Source organism: Oncorhynchus clarkii, chromosome 21 (genome assembly GCF_045791955.1).
Source record: "Oncorhynchus clarkii lewisi isolate Uvic-CL-2024 chromosome 21, UVic_Ocla_1.0, whole genome shotgun sequence".
Taxonomy (NCBI): Eukaryota; Metazoa; Chordata; class Actinopteri; order Salmoniformes; family Salmonidae; genus Oncorhynchus; species Oncorhynchus clarkii.
In genome coordinates, this window is record NC_092167.1 from 6447414 (window position 1) to 6474650 (window position 27237).

The following is a 27237-nucleotide window of genomic DNA, read 5'->3' on the forward strand; positions in this document are numbered from 1 at the left end:
ATTGGCCCCCAACAACCACTTCCACAAAAAAATCTCTCCCAGATTCTAATTGGCCGACAGAGAGGTGTTGCCCCAAGGTTAGGTACCACAATTCCACAGTGCGGATGGTATTGAGAGGAGCCCAAGGACGTATGGATGAATTGCCAGTTAATTGAATGCCGCTTCAGATTACATGGATGGCAGCCCCGGATGAGCAGTGGCCTGATGACAGAGACACAGAACCAGGAAAGAGACGATAGGATCCCATTCCGGCATCGCCCCCCGTGCCCCCTGTGACATCACATATGTACCCACCAACAAATATACTGTAGGTTGTCCAAGTTCATACAGTGTCAGACCTCAGTTCAAATATTACTTGAAATCTTTGAGTGTTGGCTCTTGTCTGCCTGGAGTACGAGGTGGGCGGGGTTTAACAGGTTGGGACTATTCTATGGGTCCATTAAGCCATACATATGGGCAAGAGGGGAGGGCGAGGTAAGGTATTGGTGAACAACATGATGTTTTGTATTGTAGGAGCAGGGGAAAGTCCTGTTTAGAACAGATTGATTTGTAATTGACAGTGGGAACAAGTTGAGCCTGGCCGCTTGCTGTTTCAGACCGAGATATCGACGGAAAGTAACAACATGGACGCCATGTATACTGAAAATATGTTGAATAATACAACGGGCATCAGTCATTAGCATATTTGGGGTCTCCCGAGTGGCGCAGCGGTCTAAGGCACTGCATCTCAGTGCTAGAGGCGTCACTCCAGACACCCTGGTTTGAATCCAGGCTGTATCACAACCGGCTGTGATTGGGAGTCCCATAGGTCGGTGCACAATTGGCCAAGCGTCGTCTGGGTTTGGCCGGTGTAGGCCGTCATTGTAAATAGGAATTTTTGTTAAATAAAGGTTACACGTAAACATATAGAAAACCTTTTAATTTATTATGAGGAGGTTGTTTATGGGGCAAGTACATAGAAATATACAAGGTTCCGTAGCATATGAGGTATATGAAAGGGTTCTGGACTCAGTTATCAAAATGGTTCAAAAAAATACAATCCAGGAGGAAAAGTAAACAAAAACAGATACAACAGAGAGAAAACACCTCTGAATATTCAAGAGCAGGTGTAAACATGTGTAGCATGATTGCATCTGAAATGTCAATCATTTGTTTTGTTGGTGTTGCCCTGCTGTATCTGCCATTCAGTCTGGTCAGTTGAAGCCTGGGTTGTATTTATCAGACCACAGCATAGCGAAGCATTTCATAGAACATTTGTTTTGTTGGTGTTGCCCTGCTGTATCTGCCATTCAGTCTGGTCAGTTGAAGCCTGGGTTGTATTTATCAGACCACAGCATAGCGAAGCATTTCATAGAACATTTGTTTTGTTGGTGTTGCCCTGCTGTATCTGCCATTCAGTCTGGTCAGTTGAAGCCTGGGTTGTATTTATCAGACCACAGCATAGCGAAGCATTTCATAGAACATTTGTTTTGTTGGTGTTGCCCTGCTGTATCTGCCATTCAGTCTGGTCAGTTGAAGCCTGGGTTGTATTTATCAGACCACAGCATAGCGAAGCATTTCATAGAACATTTGTTTTGTTGGTGTTGCCCTGCTGTATCTGCCATTCAGTCTGGTCAGTTGAAGCCTGGGTTGTATTTATCAGACCACAGCATAGCGAAGCATTTCATAGAACATTTGTTTTGTTGGTGTTGCCCTGCTGTATCTGCCATTCAGTCTGGTCAGTTGAAGCCTGGGTTGTATTTATCAGACCACAGCATAGCGAAGCATTTCATAGAACATTTGTTTTGTTGGTGTTGCCCTGCTGTATCTGCCATTCAGTCTGGTCAGTTGAAGCCTGGGTTGTATTTATCAGACCACAGCATAGCGAAGCATTTCATAGAACATTTGTTTTGTTGGTGTTGCCCTGCTGTATCTGCCATTCAGTCTGGTCAGTTGAAGCCTGGGTTGTATTTATCAGACCACAGCATAGCGAAGCATTTCATAGAACATTTGTTTTGTTGGTGTTGCCCTGCTGTATCTGCCATTCAGTCTGGTCAGTTGAAGCCTGGGTTGTATTTATCAGACCACAGCATAGCGAAGCATTTCATAGAACATTTGTTTTGTTGGTGTTGCCCTGCTGTATCTGCCATTCAGTCTGGTCAGTTGAAGCCTGGGTTGTATTTATCAGACCACAGCATAGCGAAGCATTTCATAGAACATTTGTTTTGTTGGTGTTGCCCTGCTGTATCTGCCATTCAGTCTGGTCAGTTGAAGCCTGGGTTGTATTTATCAGACCACAGCATAGCGAAGCATTTCATAGAACATTTGTTTTGTTGGTGTTGCCCTGCTGTATTTGCCATTCAGTCTGGTCAGTTGAAGCCTGGGTTGTATTTATCAGACCACAGCATAGCGAAGCATTTCATAGAACATTTGTTTTGTTGGTGTTGCCCTGCTGTATCTGCCATTCAGTCTGGTCAGTTGAAGCCTGGGTTGTATTTATCAGACCACAGCATAGCGAAGCATTTCATAGAACATTTGTTTTGTTGGTGTTGCCCTGCTGTATCTGCCATTCAGTCTGGTCAGTTGAAGCCTGGGTTGTATTTATCAGACCACAGCATAGCGAAGCATTTCATAGAACATTTGTTTTGTTGGTGTTGCCCTGCTGTATCTGCCATTCAGTCTGGTCAGTTGAAGCCTGGGTTGTATTTATCAGACCACAGCATAGCGAAGCATTTCATAGAACATTTGTTTTGTTGGTGTTGCCCTGCTGTATCTGCCATTCAGTCTGGTCAGTTGAAGCCTGGGTTGTATTTATCAGACCACAGCATAGCGAAGCATTTCATAGAACATTTGTTTTGTTGGTGTTGCCCTGCTGTATCTGCCATTCAGTCTGGTCAGTTGAAGCCTGGGTTGTATTTATCAGACCACAGCATAGCGAAGCATTTCATAGAACATTTGTTTTGTTGGTGTTGCCCTGCTGTATCTGCCATTCAGTCTGGTCAGTTGAAGCCTGGGTTGTATTTATCAGACCACAGCATAGCGAAGCATTTCATAGAACATTTGTTTTGTTGGTGTTGCCCTGCTGTATCTGCCATTCAGTCTGGTCAGTTGAAGCCTGGGTTGTATTTATCAGACCACAGCATAGCGAAGCATTTCATAGAACATTTGTTTTGTTGGTGTTGCCCTGCTGTATCTGCCATTCAGTCTGGTCAGTTGAAGCCTGGGTTGTATTTATCAGACCACAGCATAGCGAAGCATTTCATAGAACATTTGTTTTGTTGGTGTTGCCCTGCTGTATCTGCCATTCAGTCTGGTCAGTTGAAGCCTGGGTTGTATTTATCAGACCACAGCATAGCGAAGCATTTCATAGAACATTTGTTTTGTTGGTGTTGCCCTGCTGTATCTGCCATTCAGTCTGGTCAGTTGAAGCCTGGGTTGTATTTATCAGACCACAGCATAGCGAAGCATTTCATAGAACATTTGTTTTGTTGGTGTTGCCCTGCTGTATCTGCCATTCAGTCTGGTCAGTTGAAGCCTGGGTTGTATTTATCAGACCACAGCATAGCGAAGCATTTCATAGAACATTTGTTTTGTTGGTGTTGCCCTGCTGTATCTGCCATTCAGTCTGGTCAGTTGAAGCCTGGGTTGTATTTATCAGACCACAGCATAGCGAAGCATTTCATAGAACATTTGTTTTGTTGGTGTTGCCCTGCTGTATTTGCCATTCAGTCTGGTCAGTTGAAGCCTGGGTTGTATTTATCAGACCACAGCATAGCGAAGCATTTCATAGAACATTTGTTTTGTTGGTGTTGCCCTGCTGTATCTGCCATTCAGTCTGGTCAGTTGAAGCCTGGGTTGTATTTATCAGACCACAGCATAGCGAAGCATTTCATAGAACATTTGTTTTGTTGGTGTTGCCCTGCTGTATCTGCCATTCAGTCTGGTCAGTTGAAGCCTGGGTTGTATTTATCAGACCACAGCATAGCGAAGCATTTCATAGAACATTTGTTTTGTTGGTGTTGCCCTGCTGTATCTGCCATTCAGTCTGGTCAGTTGAAGCCTGGGTTGTATTTATCAGACCACAGCATAGCGAAGCATTTCATAGAACATTTGTTTTGTTGGTGTTGCCCTGCTGTATCTGCCATTCAGTCTGGTCAGTTGAAGCCTGGGTTGTATTTATCAGACCACAGCATAGCGAAGCATTTCATAGAACATTTGTTTTGTTGGTGTTGCCCTGCTGTATCTGCCATTCAGTCTGGTCAGTTGAAGCCTGGGTGGTATTTATCAGACCACAGCATAGCGAAGCATTTCATAGAACATTTGTTTTGTTGGTGTTGCCCTGCTGTATCTGCCATTCAGTCTGGTCAGTTGAAGCCTGGGTTGTATTTATCAGACCACAGCATAGCGAAGCATTTCATAGAACATTTGTTTTGTTGGTGTTGCCCTGCTGTATCTGCCATTCAGTCTGGTCAGTTGAAGCCTGGGTTGTATTTATCAGACCACAGCATAGCGAAGCATTTCATAGAACATTTGTTTTGTTGGTGTTGCCCTGCTGTATCTGCCATTCAGTCTGGTCAGTTGAAGCCTGGGTTGTATTTATCAGACCACAGCATAGCGAAGCATTTCATAGAACATTTGTTTTGTTGGTGTTGCCCTGCTGTATCTGCCATTCAGTCTGGTCAGTTGAAGCCTGGGTTGTATTTATCAGACCACAGCATAGCGAAGCATTTCATAGAACATTTGTTTTGTTGGTGTTGCCCTGCTGTATCTGCCATTCAGTCTGGTCAGTTGAAGCCTGGGTTGTATTTATCAGACCACAGCATAGCGAAGCATTTCATAGAACATTTGTTTTGTTGGTGTTGCCCTGCTGTATCTGCCATTCAGTCTGGTCAGTTGAAGCCTGGGTTGTATTTATCAGACCACAGCATAGCGAAGCATTTCATAGAACATTTGTTTTGTTGGTGTTGCCCTGCTGTATCTGCCATTCAGTCTGGTCAGTTGAAGCCTGGGTTGTATTTATCAGACCACAGCATAGCGAAGCATTTCATAGAACATTTGTTTTGTTGGTGTTGCCCTGCTGTATCTGCCATTCAGTCTGGTCAGTTGAAGCCTGGGTTGTATTTATCAGACCACAGCATAGCGAAGCATTTCATAGAACATTTGTTTTGTTGGTGTTGCCCTGCTGTATCTGCCATTCAGTCTGGTCAGTTGAAGCCTGGGTTGTATTTATCAGACCACAGCATAGCGAAGCATTTCATAGAACATTTGTTTTGTTGGTGTTGCCCTGCTGTATCTGCCATTCAGTCTGGTCAGTTGAAGCCTGGGTTGTATTTATCAGACCACAGCATAGCGAAGCATTTCATAGAACATTTGCTTCTTTTTTTCATTGAACAAGTTCAAGTTGTCCCTCCTTTTTTAGTCCTTTTTCTTCTGTTTGGTGGCATATTTTACATTTGAGTTATTTAGCAGACATTTTTATCCAGAGCAACTTACAGGAACAATTAAGGTTAAGTGCCTTGCTCAAGGGCGCATCAGATTTTTTACCTTTTTGGCTAGGGGATTCGAACCAGTTGACCTTTCGGTTACTGGCACAACACTCTTAACCGCTAGGCTACCTGACTCCATAATGAATACAACCCATAGACCAACCAGGCAGTCCGGCACCGTGACAGTCGAGGTTCTATGATGTCATCAACACTAGACTCCACTGATCTCCTCGATGGCCAGCTTCTCATCCCGATCCCCTGCGTTCCTGGGGGGTTTCTCTTGTCCCTCGATAATGACACGCTCACACACGGTGAGTCTGGGTTCGTGTGGCCGTGCCTGGCGCAGGTCACTGGACGCAGTGGTCATCCCTTTAGGATTCTGGGAGGAAGGACATGGTCAAAACACTGACGAAAAACCACAATACCCACATTCATGCACACACCCACAGACACACACACACAGATATTAAAATATATACACATACACCTCCCCCCACCCACCCCTAAACCAAGACATCTATGAGTAGACACCCAGTAAGTGCCTGGTGGGTGATGATGGAGTGACGGTAGGTGAGGTATAGACACTCACCCTCCACAGACACAGCAGAATGTAGACAGGGATACACATCAGCGGGGTGAGGATGAGGAGAGAGGCAACTCGGGAGGCCCAGGGCTCAGGTGCGTATTCTAGATTTAGATTGGTTGATGAACTGGTCAGTGTGTCATACACCAGGGTGATCTGAGGAGAACCAGGAAGAGGTGGAGATGAAGGTTAGCCTTGGATACTGCCGACTTAAACCTGATTCCCACTATAGGGCCAGCCCGAACTGTACTGTGCTGGCTGGGATATTTTATTTTCACATTGTGCTTTCCAGGCCATTCCAGTACAACACGGCTTAGTTTGGCTCGGTATTGTGAAAAGGGTATTAGAAAGATAGTGATCAACAAATGTCATTTGTGGATAGAAGGAATACATAGGTGTTTTAATGCAAAGTTAGAAGGAAGAGGGAGGGAGAGAGAGACCACGAGGGAGAGAGAGACCACCAGGGAGAGACAGACCACGAGGGAGAGAGAGACCACGAGGGAGAGACAGACAACTAGGGAGAGAGAGACCACCAGGGAGAGAGAGACCACAAGGGAGAGACAGACCACAAGGGAGAGAGAGACCACAAGGGAGAGACAGACCATGAGGGAGAGAGAGACCACGAGGGAGAGACAGACCACAAGGGAGAGACAGACCACAAGGGAGAGAGAGACCACGAGGGAGAGACAGACCACGAGGGAGAGAGAGACCACAAGGGAGAGAGAGACCACGAGGGAGACAGAGACCACCAGGGAGAGAGAGACCACAAGGGAGAGACAGACCACGAGGGAGAAACAGGAAACATTAAGATAAAGACAGATGCAGAGAGAGAGAGAGAGGAGGGAGAGAGAGAGAGAGAGAGAGAGAGAGAGAGAGAGAGAGAGAGAGAGAGAGAGAGAGAGAGAGAGAGAGAGAGAGAGAGGGGAGAGAGAGAGAGAGAGAGAGAGAGAGAGAGAGAGAGAGAGAGAGAGAGAGAGAGAGAGAGAGAGAGAGAGAGAGAGAGAGAGAGAGAGAGAGAGAGAGAGAGAGAGAGAGAGAGAGAGAGAGAGAGAGAGAGAGAGAGAGAGAGAGAGAGAGAGAGAGAGAGAGAGAGAGAGAGAGAGAGAGAGAGAGAGAGAGAGAGAGAGAGAGAGAGAGAGAGAGAGAGAGAGAGAGAGAGAGAGAGAGAGAGAGAGAGAGGAGAGAGAGAGAGAGAGAGAGAGAGAGAGAGAGAGAGAGAGAGAGAGAGAGAGAGAGAGAGAGAGAGAGAGAGAGAGAGAGAGAGAGAGAGAGAGAGAGAGAGAGAGAGAGAGAGAGAGAGAGGAGAGAGAGAGAGAGGGAGAGAGAGAGAGAGAGACAGAGAGAGAGAGAGAGAGAGAGAGCAAAAGGTACAGAGAAAGAAAAAGAACAAGATGAAAGCAGGAGAGAGATAATGAAGAAAGAGAACATGAGCATAAAGAAAGACGCAGAGAGAAAGATGAAAAGAGAGAGAGAGAGAGGTGACACAGGTGTCTGTCTTACTCACCCCACAGATGAGTGGTGTCACAAACAGCCAGCAGTACTTCAGCACCAAAGGGAAAGGATGGTAGCCTATCATGTCTTCAATGTTGTCAAGGAAACGGTTCGCACCTGCAAAGCCAATCCATCCACACTTTCTTTTTTAGTCGAGATCCATCTCTTCGTCTTGATAGAAACATTCACACACATGGGTCCCCCCTCGATTGACTGAAAACATGCTGAGACACAGTGGTCTACCATGTGTCCCACTTCCCTGGTAATAGAACTTCAATGTAGACGTAACGGTGAATGTATGGAAACACTTATTGTACAGGTATGAACATGTTGTGACTGCTTGTGACTGTCCATTGTAGTACTGGACTAAATAGCATGCCCAATGGACAATATTCCTAAAAATAGCATTTTAGTCCAGAACCAGGCTTCAACTGGGTCCAGGAAACTGGCCCGTAGAGCATAGATTCACTTTAACGATTAGAACAATAACTACAGTAAACATAGTCGGTACAATCATGTTAGTAGTGACGTCACTCACCGTAGACCCAGGCGACGGCGATGCACTCAAAACATGCAATGAACAGCAGACTGGTCCCACTGGGGCCGTACGAGTCAATCAACTGAAAGAGGACTATCCCATTCTGATGGGAAGGGCAGGAGGACATGGATGTCAGAGGTGAACTTCTGTTCCTATTGCTATTGAAGAGTTTACTAGCATCCGTCTCTCTCTCTCTCTCTCCCTCCATCTCTCTTTTTCTCTGTCTCCCACCCTCTATATAGCTCTCTTACACCACTCTCTCTCTCTCTCTCTCCCTCTATCTCTCTTTTTCTCTGTCTCCCACCCTCTATATAGCTCTCTGTCACCGATCCCTCTCTCCCTCACTCCCTCTCCCTCTCTCTCCCTCTCTCCCTCTCCCTCTCTCCCTCTCTCCCTCTCCCTCTCTCCTACCTCCGTGATGAGAGGCAGACCCAGTAGGAAGCAGACTACAGCGATGACTAGTACTAAGATCTCTCTCCGGCCAGGCCTCCGCAGTACACCAGGGAACATGTCAGTGATGGATGTGGCCAAGCTCTCTACACACACAAACTGGGAGGGAACACACACAATATGTTCACAACACACACACATGCACAAAGATGTATCCTGTCAACTGAAAATGACACATTACCTGATTTAAGCTTAATAAATTCAATACAACTCTATCAAACACACACACACACACACACACACACACACACACACACACACACACACACACACACACACACACACACACACACACACACACACACACACACACACACACACACGCCCCTGTATAGTACCTGGCTGTCCAGACCCAGTAAGATAACCATAAGAAAGAAGAGGACGGCCCAGAACTGGGCCCCTGGTAGCAGGGACACGGCTTTGGGATAGGCGATGAAAGCCAGACCAGGTCCTGTGGGAAACAGCCCACACACACACATTCATTTATTCATATTTGCAGGTAAATATCACCGGACTGAAAAATGCATATGGAATTGTTCTGCTGTTGATGTGTTGTCTTAATGCTGTGTGGAGGAGACCAGTTGTGATAGAGGTTTTATGGTGTGGTACATTGGGCTGAAGGGCCATCTTGTGGCCATTATTGGTTATGACAGTGAGCAGTATCGTAACTATAGCACAGGCTTCTCCATCTCTACTGGGAGACACTGGGAATGCAGGCTCTTGTTCCGCCCCAGCACTAACATACCTATTTCACATCAACTAATTATAGTCTTCAGTCTGCACCACAATTTGTTTGATCAAATATGTCTGTGCTGGGCTGGAACAAACACCTGCACACCTAGTACATTTTTAGGACCAGAGTTGGAGATCCCAGCTTCACACGATATATAACAGAAATGAAGGAATCGCATTCTATATCAAGGTGTTGACAAACTTGACCTCTGCAGTAAGGAGTGTGACTTTGAAAAAGGGATGAAGACGAGGAAGAGGGGGATGTGGAGGAAAGAGGCCCACCTCCTTTAACGACTTCATTCATGTCCAAGTCAAGTGAGTAAGCCATGAATCCCAGTACGGAGAAGACGGCGAATCCAGCAAAGATGCTGGTGGCACTGTTGAGAATGCAGAGTGCCACGCAATCCCTGGAACACAAACAAGGTGTGTAAAATCACTATCACTCCCTGGAACACAACAAGGTGAGTAAAATCACTATCACTCCCTGGAACACAACATGGTGTGTAAAATCACTATCACTCCCTGGAACACAACAAGGTAGTTAAAATCACTATCACTCCCTGGAACACAAACAAGGTGTGTAAAATCACTATAACTCCCTGGAACACAACAAGGTGAGTAAAATCACTATCACTCCCTGGAACACAACAAGGTGTGTAAAATCACTATCACTCCCTGGAACACAACAAGGTGTGTAAAATCACTATCACTCCCTGGAACACAACAAGGTGAGTAAAATCACTATCACTCCCTGGAACACAACAAGGTGTGTAAAATCACTATCACTCCCTGGAACACAACAAGGTGAGTAAAATCACTATCACTCCCTGGAACACAACAAGGTGTGTAAAATCACTATCACTCCCTGGAACACAACAAGGTAGTTAAAATCACTATCACTCCCTGGAACACAACAAGGTGTGTAAAATCACTATCACTCCCTGGAACACAACAAGGTGTGTAAAATCACTATCACTCCCTGGAACACAACAAGGTAGTTAAAATCACTATCACTCCCTGGAACACAACAAGGTGTGTAAAATCACTATCACTCCCTGGAACACACAAGGTGTGTAAAATCACTATCACTCCCTGGAACACAACAAGGTGAGTAAAATCACTATCACTCCCTGGAACACAACAAGGTAGTTAAAATCACTATCACTCCCTGGAACACACAAGGTGTGTAAAATCACTATCACTCCCTGGAACACAACAGGGTGTGTAAAATCACTATCACTCCCTGGAACACACAAGGTGTGTAAAATCACTATCACTCCCTGGAACACAACAAGGTGAGTAAAATCACTATCACTCCCTGGAACACAACAAGGTGTGTAAAATCACTATCACTCCTTGGAACACAACAAGGTGAGTAAAATCACTATCACTCCCTGGAACACACAAGGTGTGTAAAATCACTATCACTCCTTGGAACACAACAAGGTGAGTAAAATCACTATCACTCCCTGGAACACACAAGGTGTGTAAAATCACTATCATTCCTTGGAACACAACAAGGTGTGTAAAATCACTATCACTCCCTGGAACACAACATGGTGTGTAAAATGTGTTTGCTTATGCGACCTCACAGGAGGGTACTGTACATAAGAACAATGAACACATAATCAATTACACTTACCAGTGTCCTTTTAGCTGTAGTTAGTTCAAACTAAACACGTGAAGGTATTTCAGGTGCTCTTGACGTAGCGTGGAGTTTGCACATTTGGGACCATTCCATTGGTTCTATTGTACACAGCAAACTATATCAAGCATAGCTCAAGTGTTGAAAAACATGTGGCATAATGATGTGTTTGACCCAGGTCTATGTGATCCAATTCAAATAACGCCAAGAGGGACCTAGCATGCTACTCTAAATCAATGTGAGAGGATACCGTTTGGAAAGAAAAGAGATGTGCACGTTTTCACTTTTGGGACTATTCCATTGGTTCCTTTCGTAAAGCGCAAACTAAATCAAGCACAGTTGACATACTTGAAAATGTTTTACTTTTTATGTGACGATTCAAATCGAGTTTTGAAGGGGAAGCTGTGTGCAGTGGTGTGTCACACTGACTTGTAACAGTTGTTGTTGTACTTGTTGTAGCTGCCCAGAGAGGTGAGGACCCCCTGACATACAGCGTAGGAGAAAAACACCTGGGTCCCTGCGTCACGCCACACCTAGAGAGAGAGGGGGAGAGGGATGGAGTTAGAGAGAGTGAGAGGGGTGGATGGAGGGAGGGGGATGGATGGATGGAGGAAGGGAGGCGAGAGAGAGAGGGTAGGAGAAAGAATGGGAGGTATGGAGGAAGGGCGAAGAGAGATGGAGGCAAGGAGAGAGAGGGAGAAGGAGAGAGAGGGGGAGGCAAGGAGTGAAAGACCGGGGGAGGGATGGAGGGAGGAGAGAGGAGAGGGAAGGAGGGAGGTAGAAAAGAGAGTGAGAGGGATGGAGATAGGGAGAAGAGAAAGACAGAATGAGGGGGGCAGAGTACGGGAAGAAAGAATATCTATTTTACTGTCACATGTTCAGCTACTTTCACTCATTAAAGTAAACAAAAACCGGTCAGAACCATGTGGTTTTCATCAAATACATCTCATGTAGACCCATAAAACATTGGATAAATTTCTCTGTCAAAGCTGACAACAATCAACTACAACTTGTGTAACATCAGGTTTGTCTAGGGCCAATAATCTGGGCTCTCTACTGTCTTTCTCAGGCCAACATCCATCTGTGTGTCCGTTCATGTGCGTGTTTGTGTGTATGTATGGCTGCCTGTGTCTGCTTGCACTTCCTATGTGTGTGTGTTGACAACATCAACCCTCTCAGCAGACCCTCAGCAGACCCACTCATAGCAGCATCTGGTTAGTGTTAGCAGGAGGGCGATAGGGCCTGGGAGGCCTGCAGTCTGCCCCATAACAAAGTCCATTATCCATCCCAGTATAATCCAAATACTACCACAACCAGCTGGGATGGGCCCCTTCATTTCTCCTCTCTCTGTCTATACACAGACCCCTAAACCTCTTCTCTCTGTTTATACACATACCTCTAAACCTCTTCTCTCTGTTTATACACAAACCCCTAAACCTATTCTCTCTGTTTATACACAGAGCCTTAAACCTCTTCTCTCTGTTCATACACATACCTCTAAACCTCTTCTCTCTGTTTATACACAGAGCCCTAAACCTCTTCTCTCTGTTTATACACAGAGCCCTAAACCTCTTCTCTCTGTTTATACACAGACCTCTAAACCTCTTCTCTCTGTTTATACACAGAGCCCTAAACCTCTTCTCTCTGTTTATACACAGAGCCCTAAACCTCTTCTCTCTGTTTATACACAGAGCCCTAAACCTCTTCTCTCTGTTTATACACAGAGCCCTAAACCTATTCTCTCTGTTTATACACAGAGCCCTAAACCTCTTCTCTCTGTTTATACACAGAGCCCTAAACCTCTTCTCTCTGTTTATACACAGACCTCTAAACCTCTTCTCTCTGTTTATACACAGACCTCTAAACCTCTTCTCTCTGTTATACACAGACCTCTAAACATCTTCTCTCTGTTCATACACAGACCTCTAAACCTCTTCTCTCTGTTTATACACAGCCCTCTAAACCTCGTCTCTCTGTTTATACACAGACTTCTAAACCTCGTCTCTCTGTTTATACACAGATCTCTAAACATCTTCTCTCTGTTCATACACAGACCTCTAAACCTCTTCTCTCTGTTTATACACAAACCCCTAAACCTCTTCTCTGTTTATACACAGAGCCTTAAACCTCTTCTCTCTGTTTATACACAGAGCCCTAAACCTCTTCTCTCTGTTTATACACAGAGCCCTAAACCTCTTCTCTCTGTTTATACACAGAGCCCTAAACCTCTTCTCTCTGTTTATACACATACCTCTAAACCTCTTCTCTCTGTCTATACACAGACCTCTAAACCTCTTCTCTCTGTTTATACACAGCCCTCTAAACCTCGTCTCTCTGTTTATACACAGACCTCTAAACCTCTTCTCTCTGTTTATACACAGACCTCTAAACCTCTTCTCTCTGTTTATACACATACCCCTAAACCTCTTCTCTCTGTTCATACAGAGACCTCTAAACCTCTTCTCTCTGTTATACACAGAGCCCTAAACCTCTTCTCTCTGTTTATACACAGACCTCTAAACCTCTTCTCTCTGTTTATACACAGAGCCCTAAACCTCTTCTCTCTGTTTATACACAGAGCCCTAAACCTCTTCTCTCTGTTTATACACAGAGCCCTAAACCTCTTCTCTCTGTTTATACACAGAGCCCTAAACCTCTTCTCTCTGTTTATACACAGAGCCCTAAACCTCTTCTCTCTGTTTATACACAGACCTCTAAACCTCTTCTCTCTGTTTATACACAGAGCCCTAAACCTCTTCTCTCTGTTTATACACAGAGCCCTAAACCTCTTCTCTCTGTTTATACACAGAGCCCTAAACCTCTTCTCTCTGTTTATACACAGAGCCCTAAACCTCTTCTCTCTGTTTATACACAGAGCCCTAAACCTCTTCTCTCTGTTTATACACAGAGCCCTAAACCTCTTCTCTCTGTTTATACACAGAGCCCTAAACCTCTTCTCTCTGTTTATACACAGAACCCTAAACCTCTTCTCTCTGTTTATACACAGACCTCTAAACCTCTTCTCTCTGTTTATACACAGAGCCCTAAACCTCTTCTCTCTGTTTATACACAGAGCCCTAAACCTCTTCTCTCTGTTTATACACAGAGCCCTAAACCTCTTCTCTCTGTTTATACACAGAGCCCTAAACCTCTTCTCTCTGTTTATACACAGACCTCTAAACCTCTTCTCTCTGTTTATACACAGAGCCCTAAACCTCTTCTCTCTGTTTATACACAGACCTCTAAACCTCTTCTCTCTGTTTATACACAGAGCCCTAAACCTCTTCTCTCTGTTTATACACAGAGCCCTAAACCTCTTCTCTCTGTTTATACACAGAGCCCTAAACCTCTTCTCTCTGTTTATACACAGAGCCCTAAACCTCTTCTCTCTGTTTATACACAGACCTCTAAACCTCTTCTCTCTGTTTATACACAGAGCCCTAAACCTCTTCTCTCTGTTTATACACAGAGCCCTAAACCTCTTCTCTCTGTTTATACACAGAGCCCTAAACCTCTTCTCTCTGTTTATACACAGAGCCCTAAACCTCTTCTCTCTGTTTATACACAGACCTCTAAACATCTTCTCTCTGTTTATACACAGAGCCCTAAACCTCTTCTCTCTGTTTATACACAGACCTCTAAACCTCTTCTCTCTGTTTATACACAGAGCCCTAAACCTCTTCTCTCTGTTTATACACAGAGCCCTAAACCTCTTCTCTCTGTTTATACACAGAGCCCTAAACCTCTTCTCTCTGTTTATACACAGAGCCCTAAACCTCTTCTCTCTGTTTATACACAGAGCCCTAAACCTCTTCTCTCTGTTTATACACAGACCTCTAAACCTCTTCTCTCTGTTTATACACAGACCTCTAAACCTCTTCTCTCTGTTTATACACAGAGCCCTAAACCTCTTCTCTCTGTTTATACACAGAGCCCTAAACCTCTTCTCTCTGTTTATACACAGACCTCTAAACCTCTTCTCTCTGTTTATACACAGAGCCCTAAACCTCTTCTCTCTGTTTATACACAGAGCCTTAAACCTCTTCTCTCTGTTTATACACAGAGCCCTAAACCTCTTCTCTCTGTTTATACACAGAACCCTAAACCTCTTCTCTCTGTTTATACACAGACCTCTAAACATCTTCTCTCTGTTTATACACAGAGCCCTAAACCTCTTCTCTCTGTTTATACACAGACCTCTAAACCTCTTCTCTCTGTTTATACACAGAGCCCTAAACCTCTTCTCTCTGTTTATACACAGACCTCTAAACCTCTTCTCTCTGTTTATACACAGAGCCCTAAACCTCTTCTCTCTGTTTATACACAGAGCCCTAAACCTCTTCTCTCTGTTTATACACAGACCTCTAAACCTCTTCTCTCTGTTTATACACAGAGCCCTAAACCTCTTCTCTCTGTTTATACACAGAGCCCTAAACCTCTTCTCTCTGTTTATACACAGACCTCTAAACCTCTTCTCTCTGTTTATACACAGACCTCTAAACATCTTCTCTCTGTTTATACACAGAGCCCTAAACCTCTTCTCTCTGTTTATACACAGAGCCCTAAACCTCTTCTCTCTGTTTATACACAGAGCCCTAAACCTCTTCTCTCTGTTTATACACAGACCTCTAAACCTCTTCTCTCTGTTTATACACAGAGCCCTAAACCTCTTCTCTCTGTTTATACACAGAGCCCTAAACCTCTTCTCTCTGTTTATACACAGACCTCTAAACCTCTTCTCTCTGTTTATACACAGACCTCTAAACATCTTCTCTCTGTTTATACACAGAGCCCTAAACCTCTTCTCTCTGTTTATACACAGAGCCCTAAACCTCTTCTCTCTGTTTATACACAGAGCCCTAAACCTCTTCTCTCTGTTTATACACAGAGCCCTAAACCTCTTCTCTCTGTTTATACACAGACCTCTAAACCTCTTCTCTCTGTTTATACACAGAGCCCTAAACCTCTTCTCTCTGTTTATACACAGAGCCCTAAACCTCTTCTCTCTGTTTATACACAGAGCCCTAAACCTCTTCTCTCTGTTTATACACAGAGCCCTAAACCTCTTCTCTCTGTTTATACACAGAACCCTAAACCTCTTCTCTCTGTTTATACACAGAGCCCTAAACCTCTTCTCTCTGTTTATACACAGAGCCTTAAACCTCTTCTCTCTGTTTATACACAGAGCCCTAAACCTCTTCTCTCTGTTTATACACAGAACCCTAAACCTCTTCTCTCTGTTTATACACAGACCTCTAAACATCTTCTCTCTGTTTATACACAGAGCCCTAAACCTCTTCTCTCTGTTTATACACAGACCTCTAAACCTCTTCTCTCTGTTTATACACAGAGCCCTAAACCTCTTCTCTCTGTTTATACACAGACCTCTAAACCTCTTCTCTCTGTTTATACACAGAGCCCTAAACCTCTTCTCTCTGTTTATACACAGAGCCCTAAACCTCTTCTCTCTGTTTATACACAGACCTCTAAACCTCTTCTCTCTGTTTATACACAGAGCCCTAAACCTCTTCTCTCTGTTTATACACAGAGCCCTAAACCTCTTCTCTCTGTTTATACACAGACCTCTAAACCTCTTCTCTCTGTTTATACACAGACCTCTAAACATCTTCTCTCTGTTTATACACAGAACCCTAAACCTCTTCTCTCTGTTTATACACAGAGCCCTAAACCTCTTCTCTCTGTTTATACACAGAGCCCTAAACCTCTTCTCTCTGTTTATACACAGACCTCTAAACCTCTTCTCTCTGTTTATACACAGAGCCCTAAACCTCTTCTCTCTGTTTATACACAGAGCCCTAAACCTCTTCTCTCTGTTTATACACAGACCTCTAAACCTCTTCTCTCTGTTTATACACAGACCTCTAAACATCTTCTCTCTGTTTATACACAGAGCCCTAAACCTCTTCTCTCTGTTTATACACAGAGCCCTAAACCTCTTCTCTCTGTTTATACACAGAGCCCTAAACCTCTTCTCTCTGTTTATACACAGAGCCCTAAACCTCTTCTCTCTGTTTATACACAGACCTCTAAACCTCTTCTCTCTGTTTATACACAGAGCCCTAAACCTCTTCTCTCTGTTTATACACAGAGCCCTAAACCTCTTCTCTCTGTTTATACACAGAGCCCTAAACCTCTTCTCTCTGTTTATACACAGAGCCCTAAACCTCTTCTCTCTGTTTATACACAGAGCCCTAAACCTCTTCTCTCTGTTTATACACAGACCTCTAAACCTCTTCTCTCTGTTTATACACAGAGCCCTAAACCTCTTCTCTCTGTTTATACACAGAGCCCTAAACTAATAGACAAACCTCACTCCAGAATCCAAAATAAAACACATGGCATGCAGGCGAACACACATTTTCTCCCTGGTCTGTTCTTCAGCTGTCGGGACACAGAGTTACATAACCAATCATCCCCCGGACCCTGAAGTGCATTCATTTGGCCACCGTTCCAGTCGAAGTAACTGGGGATTCCCACGCCAGCGCCCCCGTCCTCCTCTCAATCCTCCCCCAGGTCTCTAATTGCTTTAGCAACTTTTCTCACACCCTGCACCTATGAACTTAAAGATGTTAGGTTTGTGACTATCCTTTTGTCCGCACATGATATGACACATCTGTCTTGGCGTATGTTTGCTGGGATACCTGGAAAGATGATGCTGTACAGTAATTGAGTTCTTTGAGAATCAGTGTTTTAGCCATAAGGTTAATTAACATAATATTATTCCCCCTCCCCAATGTTGACGTCCTGCTCTCTCTACAGAAAAACAGCACGTTTCCTTTTAAAATAGACTGGTTGAAATATGATACAAAGAAACAAACTCACAACAGTTCATGACACTTCCCAAATACCCAGCAGGCTTCATTTGTCGCGGTTTGCCCCCTTTTTGAGCCTACTCCTGATCCAACGAGCCCCACACAACAGGAGGCAAAGTTGGAGGATAGTTGACCCCTGAAATGAGGCTTGACCTCTCCTGGGACCGCTACACCGGACCCCAGAAGGCATCAGGTCACATGCCATGTTGTACTAAGGTCAAAGGTAATCCATACCAAAGAATGTCTCTTTTATGGGACTCTCTGGCACCTAAAGAAATCGTCTGAATGCCTGAGTGTTTGACCGTTGCCATTGACGTTCGGTCATTGGACTACGACCAAAGAGTATCTTAAATAAATGAGTGGGGAAAATACAAAACTGACCCAAGATCAGCGTATAGGGGCAACTTCATCCTGCTCCGGGAGGATGGTGTTTTTGTTACTGTGTGTTGATGTTATGGTGTGTTCGGGTTACTGTTTAACTCTAAAGGTCTTGGTTTGCTTTTCTTGCTAAGATCCCAGTTCCGCTTTGGGATTGTGAGCAGAGAAAGAGAGAGAGAAAATGCTAGAGAACATCTTTCCTCTGTACTAGCATCTTTCCTCTCTACTACCATCTTTATTCCCTACTACCATCTTTATTCCCTACTACCATCTTTATTCCCTACTACCATCTTTATTCCCTACTACCATCTTTATTCCCTACTACCATCTTTATTCCCTACTACCATCTTTATTCCCTACTACCATCTTTATTCCCTACTACCATCTTTATTCCCTACTACCATCTTTATTCCCTACTACCATCTTTCCTCCCTACTACCATCTTTCGTCCCTACTACCATCTTTCCTCCCTACTACCATCTTTCCTCCCTACTACAATCTTCACTCCCTACTAGCGTCTTTCCTCTCTACTACCATCTTTCCTCCCTACTACCATCTTTCCTCCCTACTACCATCTTTCCTCCCTACTACCATCTTTCCTCTCTACTACCATGTTTCCTCCCTACTACCATCTTCCCTCTCTACTACTGTCTTCCCTCTCTACTACCATCTTTCCTCTCTACTACCATCTTTCCTCTCTACTACCATCTTTCCTCTCTACTACCATCTTTCCTCCCTACTACCATCTTCCCTCTCTACTACCATCTTTCCTCTCTACTACCATCTTCCCTCCCTACTAGCATCTTCACTCCCTACTACCATCTTTCCTCTCTACTACCATCTTTCCTCCCTACTACCATCTTTCCTCTCTACTACCATCTTTCCTCCCTACTACCATCTTTCCTCTCTACTACCATCTTTCCTCCCTACTACCATCTTTCCTCTCTACTAGCATCTTCACTCCCTACTACCATCTTTCCTCCCTACTACCATCTTTCCTCTCTACTACCATCTTTCCTTCCTACTACCATCTTTCCTCCCTACTACCATCCCTGTCCCATCAGTCTTACCCCAGGTTCCAAGATCTTGTCCATTTGAGGCCAGAGATAGTACTTTATGCCCTCTCCAGCCCCTGGTAGAGTCACACCTCGGATAAACAGGATGAAGAGCATCAGGTAGGGGAACGTTGCTGTGAAGTACACCACCTGTGGTCACACATGAAGATACACTTGAACACACAGACAGACACACACACACACACACACACACACATGAAGAGATTGTACAGACAGAAACAGGGAGGTACTACCTGGACTTGGCCAAGAAGAAACACTCATTTTAGTTTTCCCTTGCAGAACATTTTGCTGCGGCGTGCCCTAATGAATTTGATCCTGTTGTTTTGGTCTGTATGGGAGGCTGCCAGCTCACCTTGCCTGTAGATTTGACTCCCTTCCAGATGCAGAAGTAGCAGATGATCCAGGCCAGCAGCAGACAGAGAGCCAGGTCCCAATGTACAGCACCCAGAGACACATGATCTGACGTCCTCAACACCCGACGACTGGGGAACAACACACACACATATGTAAGGACGCATGCACACACACACACACACACAAATGCACACACACACACACACACACACACACACACATGAATGCACACACACACACACACACACACACACACACACACACACACACACACACACACACACACACACACACACACACACACACACACACACACACACACACACACACACACTAGGCTGTTCAGTAAGATGTTTAGACCATGGCACCACGGCAGTTCACAAATGTTTAGCAACACGGGAGAGTATGATGATGATAAATGGAAAAAACGCTTTTTATTTCATTATTATTTAGTTTTATGCTTTCCCCAAACCGTAACCCTAACCTTAACCATTTGGAATGAATACCTAAACTTAACCCTTTTAGTTGTTTCTGTTTTAACCTAGTAACCATGCAGAATTAATCCCAATACCATGACCCTCTATGTACTACATACCATCTTAGACATGGTGTTTTATTTCAGAGATCCTCTCTCCACACAAATCTAACCTAAACAAATTCACAGCGACAGCCGACCCGACAGAAAGACACGTGTTCTTTTTCCAACTTTATAGTCTCCATATGGAGCCTCTGCACGAATACAGAGACAAAATAGCACCAGCATGATAGATACAGATGTTCCATTTTCCCCAGTTTAGTTCAGAGGGTTTTAGTTTAGGCTTTGAACCCCAAAGAAAGGACACATATTGTTCTCATTTAGAAGAAAACGCTTTCGAGTGCTGTTCTCAGCCCATTTCCCAATCCTGCACCACCCGGAAACACCATCAGGAATGTATCATGTGGGAACAACCATGGCCTATTACGAAATCACCAGACTAGTCTGACAAAACAACAACACTGAATTTGAACACAAAATAATCCTTATCGAGCACTCTAATTGGTTGTTTTATGGTTCCCTCCAGGCTGTAATTGGCTAATTTCCCTTACCCGGTGTTCTACTGGGCTGTTGGGCCGTTGGGTGGGCTCTATATTGTCTGTCAGCATGACTCATCATCATCACTATCAGTATGTGTGTGTGCGTGTGTGTGCGTGTGTATTTCAGAAGTTATGATTGGTTTCAAACTTACGCCCAAAACTCCTCCTCGGGAGACGTGATCTTCATGGTTTCATTACTGAAAGATAAAGAGGGGGGTAAACCAATGAAAAAGCAGTGAGAAATAGCAAAATGAACCACAATACAGTAATCTCAATGTCTGCATGACTGCACCTCATCAACACCCAGTGTATCTTCATCAACACCCAGTGTATCTGATATCTTCAAAGTACAATAAGGAGGCCTACCTCAACATATTGTAGTCATTATATTCAGTCTGGTTGTGAAGGAAGGACCAGTCTGAGTCCAACTGGGAGAGGTGTGGGTTCAACAACATGGAACTCAAATTATGACAGTTCTCTGTGAGAATGTTAGAGAGAGAGAAAGAGAAAAAGAGAGACAGAGACAAGAGACAGAGACAAGAGAGAGAGACAAGAGACAGAGACAAGAGAGACAGAGAGAGAGAGAGACAGACAGAGAGAGAGAGAGAGAGAGAGAGAGAGAGAGAGAGAGAGAGAGATTAGTGAGTGAGTTTGAGTAAGTAAGTATGTGCACATGCATACGTGCACGTGTGTCTGTGTCTACGTGTGTGTCTGTGTCTACGTGTGTGTCTGTGTTCAGTTCTTGTACCAGTATTCCACTCATTGTCACAGGTGGACCAGGGCAGTGGATTCCTGAAGGAGTTGAATAGGTAGAACAGACCCCAGGCTAGCACCACTATGTAATAGATGTTCAAGTACGCCACAATCACTTGGGATGCAATTCCCACTCCTATAGACGGAAAAGCAAAGGCAGGTTAACTTAGCACAGTGGTCAAACCATGGATCTGGAGAACTACAGGGCGTGCAGGCTTTTGGTTCAGCCCAGCACTACAATACCTAAATAAACAAACGTGTCATTGAGACTTTGTTAAGTTGAATCGGGAGTGTTAGTACTGGGCTGGAACAAAAGCCTGCTTAATACCTAGCAAATTACAGTTAGATATAGAAAATGTGAAATGTATTTGTTTTCAATCAATGTCTTTGTATACAGCAGCATCTCATGAGTTTAGCCTGAAACAACACATTTTAATCCCTGTTTTAACTAGCATAAGGCCCGATTCCCTGACACAAATAATGGATAGTCCTGCACTAAAAAGCCATTTTAACGGTTATGGAATCAAAAATGTGATCTACGTAATCCCCAAAAGTAATTACTATCATGAACTATAACTAGTAATGCTGCATACTCCAAGAAAGGTTACAATCTCACCTTTCTGGCAAGAACAGTTATACATTGCTGAGGTGTCGTCACTTTTGAAGATACAAGCTGAAGTACACAGTAGAAATATCATGAAAATATGAAAATACGAAATATTTTATATTGTGTATTTCCTATTCAATAGAACTGTATATGAATATGGCTTGAAATGATACACGCTTTCGAAATATAATATAATCAAATTATACAACAACTAACTATAAGATTTCACCTTCTTTATAACTGTAAAATACATATTTGTATGTTGAGTGTTAGAGAAAATGTGAATATTTTCTAAAGGTCTCTCTTGATCAAAACGTCTACCCCCATCGCTGTGAACGTCTCACTGAGCTCGTTTGGAACTTGCCTTTCATCTCATATCAATCTTGTACGTCTGTTACAAGCAGAAAGGGTTTTCTCTTTAAAATGTATGAATTATTTTAACTTCCTGTCAATAAATCGATCTCTGAATGTGGTACAGCGACGAAACCCCTCTCTCCTGCTGCGCTACGATGTAAGGACTCCAGGCATATGTGTTGTTAGTGGCTGTGATGTAGGGTTCAGCCTGGAGTTGATGGACAGTCAGAAGAGCGAATAAAATGGTAGGAGGGACACCCCACATATACTATTGTGTCCGTGAGATTCAGGGCTACTGCTCAATGCAAGCCATTTCAGCCTATGGTGTCCACAGATAAATTTATCAGTGAAAATGTCAGTCGGAAACGATACCAGAACCACGCAGGTCCCCAAAACAGGGGACTTGACATCTATTAATAAAGAAGACTGCTACAAGCTCTCACAGTCTCACGTCAAATGTCAAATTTCGAAGCAGTTCCAAACGTCACATTTTCAAGTGTTTAAGGTTAAGCATTAACTCTGTATTTTTAAGGTTAGGCATTAACTCCCGAATACTTAAGGTAAGGGTTAAGGTTTGCGTTACACTTAAAACAAAAATATCAAAAACCACAAAAACCAACCAAAGGCAGATGCCTACGCCCATCCACAACGCCCTAGCAAAACTAGCAAAACCAGCAAAACCGAAACCTACTTAAAGGTAACAGCTCTCACTGTTGCCCCTAGTGGCTGGTTTCTACATCATCTCCCGTCGTCCTCAGACATGGATGGATGTCGATTACTGACTTGTATCATGGGTGTCCTGACTGGAAGATTCCCCATAGGCTATATCTGTGTCTGGGGAACTGGCCCATTATGTAATAATGTAAGGAGCAGACAGAGTGATCACCTTCGAACATGGGACATATCTTCCTCCAGGCTGTGACCCCGCCCTCGCTGGTGTACTGGCCCAATGCCGTCTCCAGGAAGAACACAGGGATACCACAGAAGAAGAGGAAGACAAAGTACGGGATGAAGAAGACACCTGTGGAGGGTTAGAAACACCAGTGAAGAAGAGTGTTTACTGTGTGAAAGGTGTGTTACTATGGTAAATGGTCAAATAGAACAGCAGGAAGGATACAAAGATAAAGCCATTGAGATGAATGACAAAACATTTTGTGTGAATAGACCAAGGAAATGCTTATTGACATTTCAGTTGTGTGATGATGCGGTATTGCTGTACAGTAGTTAGAACATGTTCTTTCGCTACGAGTCCATGAAAAGAGTTGACAGCTGAATAGATATCCTTCATAAGGAAATTAATAAACTTTCCAGTGGATACAGAGAGCCTTTGAGGCTGCACAAAAGCAATCGCAGGCCTGGTATCCTTGTTTTTTTAAGGATGCATACATCTTTTGTTGCTCACAGAATATTAGAGGTGAAGCTCCGCCCACAGGGTTAGCGGACACAAGAGTCAACTCCCTCGGGAAACATCTTTCTTATCTCTCTTTCTCTCTTTCTTCTCTCTCTCTCTCTTTCTCTCAATACAATAAAAAAAATGTGAACAGTAAATATTACACTCACACAAGTTCCAAAAGAATAAAGACATTTCAAATGTCCTATTATGTCTATACAGTATACAGTGTTGTAATGATGTGCAAATAGTTCAAGTCAAAAAGGGAGGAAATAAATAAGCAACATAAATATGGGTTGTATTTACAATGGTGTTTGTTCTTCACTGGTTGCTCTTTTCTTGTGGCAACAGGTCACAAATCTTGCTGCTGTGATGCACACTGTGGTATTTCACCCAATAGATATGGGAGTCAAAATGTTATTTGTTTTTCGTATTCTTTGTGAGTCTGTGAGGTCTGAGGGAAATATTGGTCTCTAATATGGTCACATATTTGGCAGGAGGTTAGGAACTGCAGCTCAGTTTCCACCTAATTTTGTGGGCAGGGTGCACACAGCCTATCTTCTCTTGAGAGCCATGTCTGCCTACGGCGACCTTTCTCAATAGCAAGGCTATTCTCACTGAGTCTGTACATAGTAAAAGCTTTCCTTAATTTTAGGTCAGTCACAGTGGTCACGTATTCTGCCACTGTGTACTCTTTGTTTAGGGCCAAATAGCATTCTAGTTTGCTCCCTTTTTTGTTAATTCTTTCCAATGTGTCAGGTAATTATCTTTTTGTTTTTTCATGATTTGTTTGGGTCTAATTGTGTTGCTGTCATGGGGCTCTGTGGGGTCTGTTTGTGTTTGTGAACAGAGCCCCAGGACCAGCTTGCTTAGGGGACTCTTCTCCAGGTTAATCTAATCCCTCTATCTCTCACTTTCTTTCTCTCTCTCTCTGTCTCTCTCTCTCACACACTCTCTCTCATTCTCTGATGTTCACTTACTCTCTCACACACTCTCACATACTCTGATGTTCAATTACTCTCTCACACACTCTCTCTCACACCAACACACTAGCTGTCTTTCTTTCTTTCTTTCTCTCCCTGCTCTGTTCAGGCTATTCCAAAAAGGGCTGCACATGGGTCAACATCCTGTAAATATGACCAAACTCTTCATTGGTTTCAGTGCTTTCAGACCATGATATTGTAATCCTACTGTTTATTCTGACAGTCAATAGATGGGGAGGTGCTGGTTTACTTACCTCCTCCGTTCTTGTAGCACAGATAAGGGAAGCGCCATACGTTGCCCAGGCCAATGATCTCACCAGCCATGGAGAGCAGGAATTCAGTCTTGTTGGCCCACTTGCCCCTCTCCTGCTGAACCGCATCCTCGGGGCTCTGTTTCTGGGCCTCTGAGTCCACTGGTCCTCCTGGAGTGGTCCCTCCAACCATCTCCTCTTCCATGTTCACTCACTTTCTCTTAAATTCAAAATGCTTTATTGGCAGGACATTTTGTAGATATTGCCAAAGCTCTCTCTTTCTCTCTCACGCTCTTTCTTACTCTCACGCATGAACTAACACATATTTTCTTTCTTTCTCTCTCTCTTTCTCTCTCTCTCTCTCTCTCTCTCTCTCTCTCTCTCTCTCTCTCTCTCTCTGTCTCACACACACACACTCCTCCCGTCTCTCTCTTTCCTCCGCTCTCCCTCTCATTGTTAAATCGGGTGCGGACTCCGTGTTTACATCTTCTGTTACTCAGAGACTCTCTTCAACACAATATGTCCCAATCAAGACAGATTAAGTCTTTGTTCTGTTAGAGAGCCTGAGGCTTTATCCTAATGCAGACATTCTACTCCTCCTAGGATACTAACATTTATGACTAGGCTATTTGTTTGCTTAGTTATGCAGTCAGTCATAGCCTATCTGCACAAATGTATGAAAAACAAGATAATAATTGATTGTTTTAGATATCCACAAGACATTGAAGTTGAGTTTTTTTTCTCCCATTAAGCAGATTTCCTCCATGGATTATGTGCAGTAATGTACAATGCAGCAATGCAATGCAATACAATCATGCAGATGCAGACCTATAGGCTGTTTAGCTTGAACTTGTATTTAGGCATATGCTAAAATCCAAAAGTTTGCAATTTATTTGTTTGAGAAAAAGGATTCCTGCATGCAAGAAGAAAAAAGTGAGTAAGCACTATCATTTCTGTGAATGCTCCATGTGTTAAGCACAATCATTCAATTATGCATTCAAAATATATCTTACAACTCACCCACTATTTTAATGCAATAGATCCTGCTTTTCCACACAGCTGGTAGGAGTCAATGAAGCAGTTCCAATGGCTGAACAGATAGAGGGTCTTTGGAAAGAATGTTGAAGTGGGAGTAGGGGCGTGTCTACAAACTCCAAAGCCTTCACATGGTATTGAACTGAACCAGGATGCTAGCCTATAACAGCTATGTAGAATGATACAGTAAAACAGCCTACCATTGTGGAGGACCATTGTATATGTGGAAGAGAGTTGACATGTCCACCAGTTTAACAAAAAATGTATTCAACTAAATCATTTAAATGAAATGAAAGAAAACACGAAACTTTTTGATTATTTGTTTTGCATTTGGCTATCCTATCCTATTTCATCATGTGTTGAATAACAAAGAATAAGGTAGAGACAATTTATTTCAATCCCTCAGTCAGACTCGCTGGAATGTCTGGAATTCTTGTCATAATAAGGGCTGATGATTGTTTGTGATAGGCCTAAAGTAAATACAATTGCTCTTCAAATAGCACCATCAGAACATAAGTAATTTAGATCTGTTTATTCCATACATTAATTCACCTGTTGTGCACTTTCTTCATAATGTTTTTTTTTTAATTGCCTGGCAGGGAGCGACTGTTCATACTGTATATGGTGCTTTCAAGACGAATGGGAATCGGAAAAATAATAGGTAAAATCATCGGGTCAGAAAGTGGGAGCTCTAAATTCCAAGCATTGTCAGATTGTCCATTCGTAAATTCAGAGCGTTTGCTCTCGGAGCGTTCAGAGCGCACACTGGACGCTCTGGCCGAGGAGTAGGGTTGATCCAAGCGTTCTGACCTCACAACGGCAGTCAAGCACCCAAGCTAACTGGCTAAAGTTAGCTAGCATGCTAGCTACTTACAGACATAAACGAGAGAACACCTCACTCTGACCATTTTTCTTGCTCTTTAGCCGAGCTGGTTAGGCCGTTTTCATGTTATCCAGAGCGTTGGTGACTGTAACTGTGCTGCTGGCAACAATTTAACTACGCTTTTTTTTTGCCAAGGTTTACTGAAACGGCATATTCAACAGGGTGTTGAGCGTTAGTCAATTCATCAGTTATTCTGCGCTCTGACACACAGACGAGGAGGCTCTGAAATCGAAGTAGATAACCAGAGCAAATTTACAAACGCACCCCATGAAATTACGAGTTATATGACCTTCAAAACGATTTTGTTCACAATAGGAGCTCATTTTTGTTCGAGTTCCCAGTTGTCTGGAATGCACTGAAGT

The 27237-nt window shown here is 43.5% G+C and overlaps 1 protein-coding gene across 2 annotated transcripts; it reads right to left on the reverse strand.

Moving 5' to 3' along the window:
• Window positions 1-904: 904 nt before the first annotated feature.
• Window positions 905-26050, reverse strand: LOC139378424 (sodium- and chloride-dependent GABA transporter 2-like). Of its 2 annotated transcripts, none has more exons than XM_071120585.1 (17): window positions 25978-26050; window positions 24961-25177; window positions 23220-23354; window positions 21368-21508; window positions 20986-21097; window positions 20772-20816; window positions 19544-19673; window positions 19186-19320; window positions 11334-11437; window positions 9542-9666; window positions 8866-8978; window positions 8489-8626; window positions 8078-8180; window positions 7553-7656; window positions 6055-6204; window positions 5300-5844; window positions 905-1204 (listed from the first exon to the last, which is right to left on the reverse strand). In XM_071120585.1, the coding sequence occupies exons 2-16, from the start codon at window positions 25160-25162 to the stop codon at window positions 5677-5679; spliced, it is 1905 nt and encodes a 634-aa protein (XP_070976686.1). In that variant the 5' UTR covers window positions 25163-25177; window positions 25978-26050; the 3' UTR covers window positions 905-1204; window positions 5300-5676. The 2 variants fall into 2 exon arrangements, with proteins under 2 accessions (XP_070976686.1, XP_070976687.1); XM_071120586.1 differs by having other exon boundaries at window positions 25982-26042.
• Window positions 26051-27237: the final 1187 nt, after the last annotated feature.